The 18,094-nt window shown below is 42.1% G+C and overlaps 1 protein-coding gene across 17 annotated transcripts in view; it reads left to right on the plus strand.

Moving 5' to 3' along the window:
- Positions 1-18,094, plus strand: part of EPB41L3 (erythrocyte membrane protein band 4.1 like 3) — a 459,693-nt gene that overhangs the window by 126,741 nt on the left and 314,858 nt on the right. For all 17 annotated transcript variants that reach the window (XM_029591057.1, XM_029591046.1, XM_029591044.1 and 14 more), the window contains exons 2-3: positions 1,752-1,939; positions 8,722-8,910. In XM_029591057.1, coding sequence (XP_029446917.1) covers positions 1,763-1,939; positions 8,722-8,910 — 366 coding nt within the window. In that variant the 5' untranslated portion in view covers positions 1,752-1,762. The remainder of the gene's footprint in view (positions 1-1,751; positions 1,940-8,721; positions 8,911-18,094) is intronic.

Below are 18,094 nucleotides of genomic sequence, written 5' to 3' on the forward strand. Positions count from 1 at the left end.
AAAAAGTTCACCAGTGGGCTGGTCCCATTATTCCTGCCAAAGGTATTATAGAAATTTCATATAAATCAAGTAGTATCCTTGCCAGGCTTTAGGAAGGGTGGAGTGTCTGGTGGAGTAGCTGGTGCTACTAATCTCTGTTCTGCCTATGATGCTACCTCCGTCCTCATGGAATGGGTTTTTAGGCCCCCTGGCACCAGCTTTCCCTTTAATATGTATGCTACCTCAATTGCTTCCTTAAGCCATTGTGCAATTGTTACCTTACTTGCTGCTTCTCCTCTGTGGAACCTTACAAACAGCATAAAAAGTCTGACAGATTTCTGGAAGTCATTCATGACCAATTGGTATCTCGAAAGAGCTCTACGCTCATCTGGAGAAAGCAAAGCTCCCATTTTTGACTGAGTGTCAGTCAAAAATGGGAGCTTTGCTTTCTCCAGATGAGCGTAGAGCTCTTTCGAGATACCAATTGGTCATGAATGACTTCCAGAAATCTGTCAGACTTTTTATGCTGTTTGTAAGGTTCCACAGAGGAGAAGCAGCAAGTAAGGTAACAATTGCACAATGGCTTAAGGAAGCAATTGAGGTAGCATACATATTAAAGGGAAAGCTGGTGCCAGAGGGCCTAAAAACCCATTCCATGAGGACGGAGGTAGCATCATAGGCAGAACAGAGATTAGTAGCACCAGCAGAAATCTGCAGGGTAGCTACATGGGCATCGCTATGTGCATTTACAAAACATTTATAGGCTGAATCTTCAGGAGTGTGAGGACAGTATTTTCTAGAGAAGTCCTGGAAGTAGATCTAGGATCCTCCTGCCTGGGATAGGTACTGCTTAGGTACATCCCACTTGTTTGGACTGCTGTGGCAGGACTACAAGGAAAGTTCAAGTAGGTATTACCTGCTAATTGTCTTTCCTGACAGACCAATCCAGAGCCCACCCTGAAAAGAAATCTGAGGTCAAAAGTGGGTTTTATATAATAGCAGTAGGTGAAACACTCACTCCACCCCCCCCCTAAAAAAAAAAAAGGGGGGCATAGGGATAAATATACCTTCAGATATAAGTGAAAGGAGTTCTCTTTTCCAGCAAGGAAATACAACACAGGGAGAAGAGAGCAGAGGTGATGCTCAGATCCTTACTATTGGGATCTTCTCTTTATTTAAACTATTTATTTATTTTTTTCCCTGTTTGATTTATTTTTTTTTTAATTACAGTGGAGCCTAATGATTCAGCTTCTGCAAGAGACTATTGACACCTTCCCTGCTGTACCAGACTATAAATATAGGGAGGGACATCAGGTCAGATCAGCTTGCTCTCTGCTTCCCTCTGCTGGTAAGGGGAGGTGGGGGGGGAAATCCCATTTGTCTGTACTGGTCTGTCAGAACTCAAGAAAGTTAGCAGACAAGATCTATTTGAACCTTGTGGGGGGAAAATGCTTATTCTAGGGTAATTTTACAGTTCATTATTCTGAGAGGATTCAACTGCAGATATTCAAAATGTTTTATGAATGTTGATGATAATCAAGTGATGTATAGGTAAACTGTTGAACAGGATAATCTTCTAAGAATTAATGTCCAAATTATATGTAACAAGCCTTTATGAATTCAATAAGAATATAAAACCAAAAAGTAAGAAAAGGCAATACCTTTCTATTGTATGTATATAAATGAAAAATATGACACTACCTTCTGAAGCACAAATGGTAGGCCTCCTCTGTCCAGTCCAACTATGACTGTTTTACCCTTCTCTTTTACAGAATAACCAACCATGACCTCAGAATCTGGTTCAGATACAGAATCAAAGCAGGGCCAAGACCCTGAGCAGCAAAGGACAACAGCTGGGGTGCAACCGGAACAACAGCAGCAGCTGCACGAAGAACACCAGGCCACTTTAGAACGGTTCCCTGCAGCCGCTGCACACAGCACACCTGTGAAAAGTGAAAAGGCAAGTTATCTGTCTGACATTATTCATCCCAGCCATGTAATTGCACCCTGCATAAAACGAAAATTATGGAGCGTTGACAGGAACACAGAAGGTTAGCTACCTGCAGCCCTCGGCAGGTTAGTGATTTTAGAGGGCTGAACCAGGTTGGTTGATTACAGCCCTGGAGCTGTATCTTCGGTTTCATTAACACTTTGTTCTGGAGCCTGAAAAGGATATAAAATGTGAGAGGGTTTTTTGGTTTTTTTTTAAACCTTCTTGCATTAGCATATCATGAGAGGAAATCGCAAGTCTCTATTCAAAATAGTAATGTCCTTGCATGTTAACTAGGAAATAGGCCTGTCATCACCTGGGTCTGCATTCATGTCCCTTGTTTCTGTTTTTTGCTTAGATGGTTTTTATTTCTTTAACTCTTGATTACCACAGTTCCCTCTTCTCTCCTGTTCACTTGTGACAGGTGGGTAGGTGCTGTAGTCAAACCAGTCTTCTTGTGGATTTCTTACAGATTACAGGTATGCATGGGAGCAGTATGATATTGGGATGTGTGTGTGTGTGTGTGTGTGTGTGTGTGTGTATATATATATATATCTTATTCTGTTTCTCTTTTGCAAGTTGAATTTTGCTGACTTGTGTAAGAATGGGGAATTTGACATTTCACATTTTAAATGCTGGGGTAGATAGAAAATCTTTTGTACTGAATCCAAATTAGAAACCTTGTTAACAGCTAATGATATGTTGGTTTCCTAGTGAGATGCTGCCACAGAGGAGGGTAGGAGGAGAGCAAGAAAGGATGTTATTTGGTAACGTAATAGATCTTACAGCTAGCACTCCTTTTTCTGTGTTAAGAAATACATGACTTAAAAGTGTGCTGCTTTGTAGGCTTTCGCTTGTGAATTTAATGGCTAATGAATTTGTGAAAGCATGCAAGGATCTGATTAAAAGAAAAGAGTAATTGGGTTTAGATGTTTTGCTTTGCCGTGTTCTGTTTGATATGATCTTGAGGTTATATTTAGGGCTTCTAATCCTAGGGATTTATGAATTGCAAATATAAGGGTTTATTTTTCAGGCAATTAGGTGTATTTGGGGGGGGGGGTACTAAAAATAGGTGTTCATCAGGGTTTTCACTGCATGAGTTAAAATTTTTGGCACATTTTAGGTGCATATCAGTTTATCGTAAAATATTCACTTGGTGTGTTGCATGGTTTGTATATGGCCAGGTTGGGGGATATGGGAGTGGCAGAGTGTGTGGCTAGAGGGAGTGACAGGATGTGTGGCTGGTAGACTGTGGCTGGTGGTCTTTCTATTTTTTTTTAATGTATTTACTGGATTTCAATATACATTCCAACAATACACTTGAATTAGTAAACTTTCGGACAGATTCAGTAAAATGCGCGGGAGAGCCGGCACTCCGAGGTGAGCACCTGCTCTCCCGATGCGCGCCCAGGCCACTCTCCTGGGCACGTGATTCTGTATGCAAATGAGGGCCCGCAGTAAAAAGGAGGCGCTAGGGACACTAGCGCGTCCCTAGCACTTCCTTATTGGCAGAAGCAGCGGCTGTCAGCGGGTTTCACAGTTGACGCTTAATTTTACCGGTGTCGGTTGTCAAACCCGCTGACAGCCACGGGTTCGGAAAACGGACGCCAGCAAAATTGAGCACCCGTTTTCCAACCCACGGGCCATGGGCAGAATTTTTAAAATTTTTTTTAATCTTTAGAGCCTCCGACTTAATATCGCTATGATATTAAGTCGGAGGGTGTACAGAAAAGCAGTTTTTTCTGCTTTTCTGTACGCTTTCCTGCTGCCGGCCGAAATTAACTCCTGCCTTTGGGCAGGTGTTGATTTCTGAGAGTAAAATGTGCAGCTTGGCTGCACATTTTACTTTCTGTATCGCGGGGGACTAATAGGCTCATCAACGCGCATTTGCATGTTGAGGGCGCTATTAGTTTTGAGGGGGTTGGGCGCGCGTTTTCCACGCGCTATTATTACCTCTTATACAGTAAACCGGGGCTAATGGTGCGCTCGGCCTGAGCGCACCGTACTGAATCGGCCTGTTTGAGAGAAATAGGAAGAAAATACATAAACAATTCCATGTTACAGAAAATGAAAATAATTTAACTAAAGAAAGAGAAATATTAATCTCATATAATCCTATTCCTCAAACTAAGATATCCAAGGAACACAACCTTAGGACAAAATTAAAATGTTTCAAAAAGTAAATACCGGCATACATGGAGACCTAATATTATTTAGAGCGGTTTAATCAGTGAACAAATAAAGGCTCAACCATCTACAACAGGAGAAGATGTTAATATGGAAGGCAATTTATCACTCAAAAAAAGCTGCGGTTTTCTTTTTCCTTGTGCAATTTTGTAACATTTTGATATTTAATAAGTCATTTGCTGAGAAATTTTAGCAAAAAGAAAGCACCCGATCGTAACACCTTGAGCCTTAATAGCAAAAATTGCCTTCTCCTCTTTTGGGTTTCCTGATGTCAAAAAAACATTTTTAAAATCCAGTCTCGATTTGACTCCATAAGAAAGGTTGCTATAAGGGTTTCAGGAGAAGTAACCAAGTCAGTCTCTCGAGGATTCAATAATTGCAGTGAGATTCAATCCAGCTGGCTCAGTTCGGGAAAGGACTTGCATATTCCCATTACTTAAGGTATCTTTTTTAAAGAGTGGAAGATAATAATAGACCCTAGTAACCAACGGGAATGTTTGCTCAGGAATTTTTAAAACTTCCATTTACATTTTTTTTTATTGGTTTTCAAAAAGAAAAATACAAGCAAAATCATGAGATGAAAGGAAAACATACATATGCAAAAAAATTTCACACATTACCCATAATATTATATATGGTCTTCATTATATGGGGGAGAGAATTTTAAGAATTTTCATACATATATTTAAACAAAAAGCAAAGAAAAGAGAGGATAAATGAGCTACTTGTTCAGCTTAAGACTCATAATTATAACCGACCAATTAGGTCTTATCTGATTTATCTGAGATACACATTTCTAGATGTGATGGGTCTTAAAAGACAAAATTACTGTTCTGGAAGGAAACCAAACATTTAAGGGAAATTTTAAGAAGGTGGTAGCCCCCAGATGTAGCACCTTCTCTTTTAAATTTAAGAATTGCTTTCTTCTCTTTTGAGTTTCACAAGAAACATCTGGAAAAACTTGTATTTTATGACCACAAAAAGAAAAATGTTTACACTGACAGTATTTGTGAAAGATAGAATCCCTATCTCTATCAGAGGAAAAGGATACGATTGATTTTAGATCCTGCTCATTGAAGGAATTATTTCCTGATGCCCCTTTTTACATATCTTAGTTAATTAGACCCAAATATGGTATAAATATGGTATAAAAAATGTTGCAAGTAATTAAAAGTATATGAAAAAATGTTCCACTTGTGGAACGTTGGTACCTAAAAGGTTGCCCTTGTAGAAATAATAGCTGTAGACGATTGCAAGAAATCAGAAGACATTCAAAGAGGCCTCTAAAATCCCATTAGGATTAGTTTATTGAGTTGGTAAATAATTAACATTAGATATAGATGGAATCTGATCATCTGTAAAACTTCTCTTTTAGATACTTTTTATACATCTCAAAGGACGATAAAAGTCTAGTAACTGGAAATTCAGGAATTTCAAGTTTTTACTACGGGCCACGTTCTCCAAAGTTTCTAAATGATTATGAACGAACAAGCTACCTTTAATAGAGGAAATACTAGCTTTTTGAACCGAAGATATTGACATTATTCATTTTAAGAATAGAACTCTCTAGCACTTCCAGATGTTTATCATGATCAACTAGTTTCTCCCCTGACTCACTGCCACAAATGGAAATTTGGGGTGTATTGTGAGATAATATCCAATCCAATTTGGCAACCATTCTCCAAATATCTTTTAAGGTAACCTCATCAGGCATTACCATTTCCATAATGTTAGTGGTTGTGACAAGGGATACACCAGGAGGCCCCAAAAGGCTACACTCAGATACAACAGCAACAACATCCTGATTTCTACTTGATTTTAATAAAGAACCATGTTGCTTCTGAATAGGGATGTGCATCGGGTGCCCGATCGTTTGTGCTTTCGGGTTTGTGTGGCCACGGGAAAATCTCGTTTTCCCACGGATCGACATTTTTTTAAAGTAAAAAATAGTTTTCCGGCTACAAAAAGTAACAAAAAATAAAAATAAAAGTTTTTTTGTAGTGCGTACTAACGAAAAATGATTTTCACAAAAATTCGGGGGGGGGGGGGAGAAAATGTTCGTTTCATGATTTAACCGATATATAACGAATTAAGAAATATTGTACGATATTTCAATTCATTATAAAAACGATTCACATCCCTACTTCTGAACAGAGTTCAGATTCAACGATAATAGTCAGAAAGCAGAGATGATGCAATAAGTTGAGGTGGAGGTTGAACCTTGCCTGGACTCATTGAGACCTGCAGCCGAGGTTTCCAAACTACTGTCCACACCTGGCAAATTACTAATATGCTGAACATGTTGATCCATAGGCCCTCTGAATGTTCCTTGAACTGGAGGGGAGGCAATTACTCTGCTCTTCCGCTTTTTCCCCATTAATCACTTAATGAACAAAGTCACACGCTCCTTTGGTGTGCGTGGCTTCAGCAGTGTGCTGGCAGCGACTGTGCGCCATAGGCACTTTGATTAAATAACAGGGCGTCCACTGATGATGTCACAACAGGGAGGAGGGGAGGGTGTCCCGTTCCTCGGCGCTGCTGAGAAACTAGCGCTTTCCGGGCAATAACAGCAGTTCTCTCTCCTCCCTTCTCACAGTCACTCCCTTCTCACAGTCACTCTCCCCCAGGATTTTTTTTTAAACTTCCAACAAATATTTTTCCACATGACTTTAGGAGAAATGAGTGGATCCTTAGGAAACTTTATAATACGTAGGTTTCTTCCTCATAATTGATTCTCCATTTGTTCCAGTCTGGAGATACTCGCTTGATTTCCTTTGCTAAGAGCCTGTTGCAGTACAGTAATACTTTGGAATTCCACTAGAACATTCTCCAAAATGTTTTATGGTCAGTAATTACACTTTCTAGTGTTTGCACACGAGTCTCTAAAGCATTAACCTGATTGACCAATGGATTAATTTTTTTTTTTTTTTGCTGAGATATTAAAGTCTGGATTGCTTCCCAGATAGATTCAAGAATAATATTAACTGGTCTTACTAGCTCAGAGAAGGAAATTCCTTCTAGTAACTCAACAGTTTCTCCAGTTTCCCTCTGCTGCACCGAGAGTGTCAGCGGGTACTGAGGCGATTCCTGCATGTGTAGCTGCTTCAGGATGGGAGCCATTGTGCGACAGGCTCACGTACATGCATGCACACAGACTTTCACATACAAACACGCAAACAGACTTGCCCCTGGGCGCAACACAAGCACACAGGCTTGCACACTCTCCTTGGGCTGTAGTGTGATGGGTCCACTGTAGCCCCGCCGTGAATCCTTTTGGGACCGCAGTGGGATGGGATTCGCTGCAGCCCCTTTAGGACTTGTCAAGACAATATAACAGAAAAGCAAAATTCTAGGCAAAATATTCAAACTTGTTTACAGTGTGCTAGAAGAAAAAATACAATAGATGGGGGGGAAAAAACTGCAGGTTTTCCCAAGATACCCAGTGCTTCCTCTTCTTCTGCCAGCTAATTAGTTTATAGTCTTCCAACAGATAGCCCTGCAGCTTTGTGACAGGAGCACAAGCAGTCCTGGGGAGTGTGAACAAATGTAATAATATCAATGTCAAAATGATTTAATTTTATGTTCCCTTTTAAACTTTTTCAGGTCCACTCAGATGACCTCATCCAGCCGCTGCAGGATGCCGACTCTTGACTGCAGCGGCTGAATGATGTCATCACAAACCTGCACGGTAGGCCTACTTTTTTGGTTTTTCCAGTTAAAACCAAAAAACCCCAGTTTCCTCCTCGGGGGTGTTTCTATCTGAGTTTTTTTTTTTAATTTTAACCAAAAATCAAAAGCCCTAATTATATTATACCCATGCTTCTGTCTGGTGAGAGGAAGTGGTATTTCCCATGTGCCCCGGCTGAATAGAGGAGATGAGTGCTGGTGCCAGGGCTCTTTTAGACTATAAAGCGCCTGGATTAGAACTTTTGGGCAGCTTGGTTACCATGAAGGAAAACAATGCTGGAGGATTAGGGCTGTGAATAATTTCCAGGCTGCTGTTTGTTGTTGATTGGGATCTCTCCACTTATTTTAGGGGCAGATCAGATAATGGTTTCACTGTGAATGAGCTGCTTCTCTGATACACTAATGTCTGCATGGGATTTAGACAGCCATATGCCAGTCCTCAGAAAACTGCTCTGAAAATTCTCATTTGTCGTTGGGAGCTATAACAAGTGGCATCAAAATCAATCTCTGTTCATCACCATCACAATGTGTCCTAATCCATTGTGTATGGTTTAAATTCTGTTGTAAGAAAAAACTAGAATTTGTATTGAATTACATAGTCAGAAGCAGCTAGCTATTGCTTGTTATACATACATTTATCTAAGGTTCCCCTGCACCCCCCCCCCCCATACTACCCCCCATTCTACCCCACAGGGTAGAAATGCTTGATAAAACTTCCCCATGTATTTTAGTGCAGTGGGAGCAATTGCCAAATGTGTTTTGTGAGAAATGCACAGAAGCCTTTGCAGCAGTCCAAATTTCGGTCCGCTCCCTGCACACACCTTTCCCCTCTCAAAGTGAAAACTTGGTCTTTTTTTCTTCCATTTTTCTCTTCACAGACTGGTGATAAGGACCGAGAGAGAGCGGCAAAACAGCTGGATTACCAGCAGCTCGAAGACGACAAAGTCTCTCAAAAGTCCTCTTCCAGCAAACTTTCCAAATCTCCCCTGAAAGTGGTGAAGAAACCTAAAAACATGCAGGCCAAAGCCACCCTTCTTGATGGCTCTGAATATATGTGTGAGGTGGAGGTAAGTGCCTAAGATACGTTGCTTTGTGACTGCTCCTGCATTAAGTATGCCCAGTACCTGATGCCGGCATGAGGGAATCCTGTATTTACCCAGTGGTGTAGATCAGCAGAAGTGGACTGACTTGTGTTTTCTGGTAACATGGGACCTCTCTGTACTGTTTTGGATAAATCTGTTGTCCAACACTCCTGGCATTTCAGTTTTGAATTCAGCTGATAGAGAGATCTACAAATAAATTTGTAGGTGATAGTCCAATAAAACAATTAATGTAATATGCTTTCAGACTAGCTTTTGAGAGCTCTGCTCCCTTTATCAGGTCAGTGTGTGGAATGAGTTCTTGAAAGATAGGTGGAAATGGATCACTTTAGTCCAGGGAAAAGATATCAACTACAGCTTGTTTGTCCTATAATTTCTACATATCCAAGTAGGCTAATAGAGCAAGCAGGTGAGTGCAGCTGAAGAACATTGTCCATTCAAACTGGAGGGTGGCTTGAAAAGATGGCTTGCTGCCTTTCTGGAAGCACTATAAAAATCCATTTAGCAAAATATGGCAGGAGGACGATCGATATAGCTATATTCTGTCAGGGCATTGTTGGACTCCAGTAACTGGGTAATGGAAACTTTTTCTGCAGCTTGAAGCTAGCGGAAGACACATTTGATTAATAGCATGCTGTACAGTTGTGAGACTAGTACTAAAAGTGTAGGTTTTCCTGGTCTTTGTGCTTCAAAATTACTTTTGCTCTGTCTGCCAGTGAATGATGCTCCGATGCGTGTGTTGGAAATTTTTGTTTTCCTTAGTTTGTGGAAAGTGTACAGATCTTAGTGTCATGCTCTTGGGATTAGAAAAATCAAATCATATGATTTGTGCAAAGTTCATTTAAGCAAGTCTTGCCATATGATGCTCATTAGGAATGAGTGAGTTACAATTGATATCCTGCAGTTCCTTTACACCTTCTACAGGGTTGCAATGCTACCATAATATTGCTCAGTGATGCAGGCAAACAGTTAAATTGATGTGGTATTTGTCAAAGTATTGGGTTAGATTGTTGCTGCTTTATTTATGCATAGAAATATGGCCATTTTTGGTTTTGATTATCATTTGTTTTTAAACAAATGCACATCCGTAATGAGACTGATAAAATGTAAGATGTTAGAAAAATACAACCTAAATTAGGGATGGGATTGCATTGATAATCCAGAATTGAATATCATATCAAACTACACATTTGCATCCCAAAACATCTAAGATCTAAGACACACTGAGCAAGATTTTACATTTTCCCCATCCATGCAGAATGGAGGTAAAGCCTTACTTTGTTTCATTGTAAAAAAAAAAATGGCTTCAAAAACCCTGAAATATTTGATTTTTATTTGTTTTGAAGAATAATGCATGCTTTTTTTTTCTGAACTGAATAAGCATAAAATTTAATGAAAAAACACACTCCCACTCTGAAATTAAATTCTTGCCAAAAACAAAAGAAAAAAACTGAAACTAAATTTTTGGCCGTGCACACTTCTCATTGAAATTGCTGCTAAACATTCTACTGTAAGCAGTAAGCACTAATGTGATCAGTGCTTACAGGGGGGTCAGTGCTTACAGGGGGGTCCACCTGCATCTAAGCACTCATTTTTTAGGCATCCTGGTGACCTCACACGTGACAAATTTCCTTCCCTGCAGAAAGAGGTGAAAAAATGCAAAAGAACTAAGCAATTTTCAGTGGAAGAGAAGTTCTAGAACAAGTGAAAGGATATAGTTTTATAGATGTGTGGGACAGTCTCTCAGTGAAAGTGGTGATGGTTAAAAAAAAAAGTATAACAAATAGTAAATGTGGACACCAGTACTCAGTGGCTAAAGGAGCTGTTGCATTCCCTGACATTGTGAAGCTGCTTCCTGAGAGTAGCTGTTATCTGCTGTAACTTTAATTCCTCTAGTCCCTTCCCCTCTAGTATGGAGCTCATTGGATCTCTGCATATCTGAGGATAAACTTTATTGCATAGACCCCTTTTAATGTGCATGTTGAAGGCCTTTTGTGCATACTAGAAATAGCATGCTGTGCATTAATGCCTTAGCCTGCCTGTCAAAGACAGGTCATCAAGATCTTAGTAAAGTTGTGTTTAAATTAGGTCACTCTTGCATGTAATTGAGGGAGCATCTTATACAAAGGTCAACAGAAAATAGTGTAGTATGCTGTGTACTGCTAATTTCCATTGCTTTGGTAAAGCCCAAAATTGTAACATCTGCCTTGGATCAGAAATTCCTTGCAATCTGAAATCTCTGAGCTGACTCTTACACTTTAGATCAGTTAAACAGGGGATTTTCTTTCCCCTGATTGTGCCAAATTGAAAAAGGCCACCAACCCTGCCTTGGCATATCAGGACCCCACCATATGTGCCCCCGCCCCCCCAACTCCTCTGGAATTGGGCTCGAAGCATTCTGCAGGGGCAAGACTCTTACAGGAAGGAAGGAAGGATCCATCGCTGCAAAATAACACTGCCAGAAGCACGATCTATTGGAGTCATTTGGCAGTGGCTGCATACAGAGAGAAATGCTCCAATATCCCTCCTGTATCTCTAAGGCAAGTAAGGATGTGGGTCTGGAGGGGTGATGGGGGTTGCGAGGTCCTGCTACTTGGGTAGATTGAGGAAGCTTCTTGCAGGGTTTCTGCTGTGTGCTGGGAATGATGCCTCGTTGGGGAGGGGGAGGATAGATTCCTCTTGAGGGTGGGCGAGTCCCCTGTTTGTGGTGAGTGGCAGGGATGCTGAGAGAGGGGGGTGTACACGAGGGGACCACTTTCAGTTCAGTGGGAGAGAAAATCCCCTATAGTAACCAACCCCTTTTAATTTGGGCCATTAGCACAGGAGATTTTGTCAGCTAGTGAACACAGCTTAGCTTTTTTTTTTTAACCTTATGCATGCTACTACAATGGCTATCCTAGTGTGGCAAAAATTGAATGTTCAGTTTGTAAAACTTATTGCAGCATAATCTACAGTTTTACTTTTTACTTTTATATTATTTCATTTAGATATATTTTATATACAATTTAATAATAAAGGCTGAATATATACTGCACTGTTCAGTAATAATCCTATTCTCTGAGGACAAGCAAGATGGTAGTCCTAACACATGGGTGACGACATCAGATGGAGTTCCGATGCAGAAACTCTATGTTGAAGTTTCTAGAATTTTGACTAGGCACACTGAGCATGCCCTATACCGCATGTCCACACAGGGTCCCTCTTAAGTCTCTTTTCCATGGAATTGTAAGCCTCGAGGTGTGATTGAGCTTACTTTGGCTGTTTTTAACTTTGTGGAAAACCTTTTTTTCCTCTTGAATCAGTTGCCAGGTCCCTCTCTGTGCCTTACCATAGTGTGTCTAGTCAGGGTTTTCAGCGTTTTGGGTAAGTTTCCTTTCACGATCGATTCCCCACATGGTGGCGGTGCCTACCAGCCATCACCACCTGCCACCATCTCTTTCAACTTTGAGGCCCTTTTGTTTCACCCTGTAATGGTGTCCAGTTTTTGCTGATGCCCCCAATGCCCAAGGACTGTGTCTCACTGATCCTCATGAGGTATGCATCCTCTGCCTGGGCACATCATATGATGTCCGGGATTACCACTTACGCACCCAGATGACCCCAAAGGGATGTCTGCTTCGACTCAACAAGATGGATCAGTTCTTTGGATCGAGGAAGTTTGAGGCATCGGTGGCTAGGGATGTGCATTCGTTTCATTCATTTAATTCGTTTCATACGATTCCCATTACATGCTAATTAGATGTGCATTTGTTTCATACGTGTCTTACGTTTCATATAACATGCTTGTATAGGAAACATATGAAACGGATGAAATGAATGCACATCCCTATCAGTGGCATTGATGCATCTTAGAGCCTCACCGATGGACACCGCACCATCGCCATCATCAGGACTGTTGGTTCTGTCGATGCTGCTGGTGGATAGGGGCGCCAGAGACCAACCGCTGTCATTCTCCTCTGGGCCAAGGATGCTGGGTTCATTGTCTTCAACCTTGGCACCAGGAAAAGACTGGGCTGAGTATTGAGGGAAGACTAAGAAGCCGGTGCCAGGCGTGGGGTTGCACCGGCTTTTGCTGTGATGCCCCTGAAGCGACCCTGCGGCAAGGACAACCCATCCTCTAATAGTGCTGGAGGTCTGCGATGGTCTCCAATGGTCCTGGTGGCTGTCACCGAGACACAACATGGGTCTGAAGAAGATCTGGCTACTCCTCCTTCCTCCCATTTGGTGCTGGCATCAGCAAATTTTTTACGAGGAGCTGGAGCATTGAGTCTAGTTAGCAGTGGATCGAACATTGCAGGGCATCAGACATTTGGCACTGAAGGCACAATAGCCAGTGATGCCCGTCAGCCTACCACTACTGGAGAAGCTCAATGTGCTCATCTGTGTATTACCGACCCAACTGGCACTGGTTCCCGGTATGGCACCAGTGCCCGGAGGGGCACGGAGGTCTCCCCCTACCGATATGGTTGTCCTTGCTGGTTCTTTCGGGGAGGAAGTGCCAACTGAGGCCCGCGGAGACGTCAATGCCTTTAGCCCCCCATCCACTTCTACTGGTGCCTGCACCTCTGGACGAAGGATGAGCACCTAGGGGGGCCCCATCCTCTGTAGTATACAGCGAGGATAAGTGACACCTGGGGGGATGATCTGATGGAGTCTTCAGAGGACTTTGGTCTCCCGTCAGACCTTTCTCCTCCAGATGAGCGAAGGAAGTTCCCAGCTGAGGATTTGACCTTTACAGGGTTTGTAAGGGTGATGGCGGAGGCCATCCCATTTCAACTTTTGACAGAGTACAATGCCAGGCACAAAATGCTTGAGAGCCTCCAGTTTGTGGATCCTCCTAAGTAGATCATGGCAGTCACGGTACACAAGATCCTTAAGGAGTTGCTGCTGAGCATATGGAAACAACCCCTCACAGTGTCTCCCATTAATAAGAAGGCGATTGGCATTTACTTCGTCCAAAAGGCTGCCAGATTTGATAAGCATCAGCTGCCTCACTAGTCCGGTGGTGGTTGAATTCACCCTCAAGAGGGCCAAGCACTCTCAAACCATTTCCTCTGTGCCCCTGGGGAAGGACCACAGAGTGATGAACACCTTCCTCCCAAGAGTGTCCCAAGACCCCATGCTTATTACTCGCATCACTGCCTTCCAGCTCCGTATGAGCTAATACTTGCGGGACATTTGGAAGCAGGGTGCAGGATGTGGCTGAGCAGCTGCCTCAACAGCAGCAAGTCATCCTCATGTCACTGGTGCAAAAGGGTCTGGGGTGCGGGAAACATGAGGTCTGTGCGACCTACAATTTTTTTGAGACTGCATTGAGAGTCTTTGCAGCTGTAATCGGCACCCACAGAATGGCATAGCTATGGGCCTCGGATCGCCGACCAGAGGTACAGGAACAACTCGCTGATGTGCTGTATACTGGAGAGAACACTGGGCCAACACTGGGACCACCATGAAACCCTCCAACAATTCTCTGCCAGTAGTCTGGACCCATCCTCCTCATCCAGGAGGCCATCGAGACCAGGACCAAGTCTTTCTTTCTCCAAAGAAAGTTTTATCCTCCGTCTCCTCACTCCCATCAACACTATCAGAGCGCTCGCAGATGGGGATTTTACTACAGGTACTTCTTGATTCCAAAGAGGACACATTGACTCTGACCCATCCTAGACCTAAGGGCCTTGAACATATTTCTAAGAAAAGTTCAAGATGGTTTCCCTGGCCACCTTGATCCCCATTTGTAAAGAGGGGACTGGCTGTGCATACACCCATATCAAGATTTTTCTCTGTCACAAGAAGTATCTCATTTTTGTGGTGGGAAATCAGCACTTCCAGTACTGGGTGTTGCTGTTCAGGCTTGTGACTACCCCACGGGTCTTCACAAAATGCCTGGCTGTGGTGGAAGCGCAACTCCGCAGACTGGATGTGTATGTTTTTCCATACATAGATGATTGGCTGGTCAAGAGCACGTCATAGGCAGGAGCTGTCGGGTCCATGTTCTTGACCTGACAGCTCCCTAGAGTTCGTTTTCAGCTACCCAAAATCCCATCTCAGCCTGTCACCTCAATTGGACTTCATAGGAGCCCTGTTAGACACGATACAGGCCAGGGCCTATCTGCCTCGCCAGAGGGCCGTCGGTTTGGCAGCCATTGCATCAGAGGTTCAACAGCCAGCAGGTGTTAGCCTGGCACATTTTGAGGCTGTTGAGCTATATGGACACATCTGTCCATGTCACCCTCTTGGCACGTCAACACATGCGCAGAGCCCACTGGATCCTGAAGTCACAGTGGTGCCAGGCCACTCGGAACCTCCAGGATTCATCCAAATCACCCTGTCTCTCAGGGACTGGAACAGGTGATTTTCCTTTTGGAGTCTCCCCACTTAAATTGTGCTAACTATGGATGCATCTATCCTGGGGTGGAGAACTCATGTAGATGGGCTCAGCACCCAGGGCTTGTGGTCTGGTCAGGAACGTTCTTGACAAAATCACTTCCTGGAGCTTCAGGTGATTAGCATGTGCTTTGGGCTTTCAGAGATCAGCTGTCCAACAAAGTTGCTCTGATCCAGACTGACAACCAGTATGCCTTCAGGTATGTCAACAAGCAGGGAGGCACGGGATCGTATCTCCTGTGTCAAGAAGCAGTCATCTGGTTGTGGGCCCGGTCCCATGGGATGGTGCTCAGGGCATGTATCTGGCTGGGACGGAGAACATGGTAGCAGACAGGCTGAGTCGACCCTTCAGACCCCACGAGTGGTCCCTGAAACGGAAGTAGCAAATCAAATATTCCGCCTCTGGGGGAGCCCAGACATAGACCTGTTTGCATCCCCCTGCAAGATCTATAAGGCTGCAACATGGAATTCTCTCCACACATTCACATCACATTACTGTCTAGATAGGGATGGCAGACGTGACGATAGGTTCAGCCAGTCTGTCCTTCGGAACCTGTTTGAGTTGTAGAACACAACTCTTCCAACTTATGGCCCGTTATTTGGGTTAAGGCTCTCTCCCTCTCTGTTACCAATAGTACTGGTGGTGTGCCCGTTTGGCACCTGGTTAGGTGTTTGGGATCAGCCTGTAACTATGGATTCACTTGTGTGTGAGGACTACCATCCTGCTTGCCTAGGAGAAAGTTGCTTACCTGTAACATGTGTTCTCTGAAAACAGCAGCATGTTAGTCCTCATGAAATACTCCCACCACCCCATGGAGTTGGGTTATTTTTTTATTTTAATCATAATTCTCTGTTACAAGACTGAAGAGGGACTGCGAGGACGCATATTATAGGGCATGCTTAGTGTGCCTAATCAAAGTTCTAGAAACTTTGACGTTTTCTGCATCAGGGCTCCATCTGATGATGTCACCTGTGTGTGAAGACTAACATCCTACTGTCCTTGGAGAACAACTGTTACAGGTAAGCAACTCTTTCTTAATTTTAAATACCTCAGACAGCACCTGTAATTCACACATCTACAAGATTTAAAAACCTTTGGTGCCTAGCATCAGGAATATATTCCAAAGCTGCCATCACAGCAAAAAAAAAACAAACCAACCCTTTCAGTTTTCAATGCTGATTATTATCAATCAAAATGAAAGTGCAGTGTTCTTTATATCAACAGAATCTTTTTTTTTTATTTTGTCTCTCAAACCAGTTAATACATGATCATCCAATGCAGTACTTATCTCTTCTCAATCTTATTCAGACAAATGCCAATATGCCATATTACACTGATGAATGCTGCTTCAGGGCTATTTTTTTAATTTTTTTTTTTTTTTTTTAACACAAGCTGCAATTGGCATTTGCTTCAGCCTGAATGGCCATCTTTATTCTAAATGAAAAGAGCAATAATTTTAAAGAACCGGTTACATGCTCATCAGTCAATCAAAGTGGTTCTACAAAATTAACTAATCAAGTTTCTTTTCAATTCTGAAAAGGATCAGGGTTAGGACAGACTAGATGCCTATTGACCAATCAAAAAGAATTCTCAAAATTTGAGCAGTCCACATAATTTATTTATTTATAGGTTCTTTTATACCGAGGTACGTAAAGGAATACATCACCTCGGTTTACAGTGACACAATAATTTAGCAACCAGCTTTACATATAACAGTTTAAAACAGTAAAACAATTAACAGAAAAGACTTTACAGCATATGCTGCCTTCATTAACTATGAAACTATTGAATATTAATAATTAAATATTACATGGGAACAAATTAACTGTCATAATCAAAACTAACGTCTTCTTAAGGTAAAAATACAGGATTAAAAGACAGGGGGGGGTATAGATTAGCTGTATGATGAAGATTCATAGTGTGAATGCTTGTTCAAACAACCACGTTTTAAGGTTTTGTTTGAAGGTTTTGTGACAGGATTCTATACGTAGGTCTAGCGGCATGTTATTCCAGATATTGATACCAGCAATGGAGAATGCTTGGTCTCTGGTGGAAATGAGTTTGATGTGTTTTTGAGGATGTACAGCTAATTTCGCTTGGTGAAAACTTCTAATAGGTCTGTTGGATGTGAGAATTATGAACTGATCAGAAAACCATTGCATCTCTTGGTTGAGAATTGATTTGTGGATGAGTGACAGAACTTTGAAAGTAATTCTGTAGGATACTGGTAGCCAATGTAGGAACATGAGTGCTGGAGTTATATGTTCATGTCGTCTTGTATTAGTGATTAAACGCGCAGCCGCATTCTGCAGCATCTGTAGCGGTTGAATTGTGCTTTTAGGAAGACCCAGTAGTAGTGCATTACAATAGTCAATTTTAGGTAAAATTGTAGCTTGTAATACAGTCCGGAAATCCTGAGAATGTAGTAATGGTTTAATTCTTTTCATGGTATGTAGCTTGAAAAAGCCACTCTTAATTGTAGTCGAGATGAAATTCTTCATTGTAAAATGGTTATCAATTATGACCCCAAGGCTGCGGACATATTTCAGTTTAAAATGATCTGTAGTTGAGGAAGGTGATTGAGGAGTGTTTGATGTGGTGTTCTTTTGAGACGTTATGATTAGGAGTTCAGTCTTGTTGGTGTTGATTGCAAGAAAGTTTTCCATGAGTAGATTTTTTATTTCGGTAAGTGCAGATTCCCAGTTTTTCATGGCATTAGCAAGTGAGTCCTTGATCGGGATAATGATCTGGACGTCATCGGCGTAA

This window comes from Rhinatrema bivittatum, chromosome 2 (assembly GCF_901001135.1).
Source record: "Rhinatrema bivittatum chromosome 2, aRhiBiv1.1, whole genome shotgun sequence".
Classification (NCBI taxonomy): domain Eukaryota; kingdom Metazoa; phylum Chordata; class Amphibia; order Gymnophiona; family Rhinatrematidae; genus Rhinatrema; species Rhinatrema bivittatum.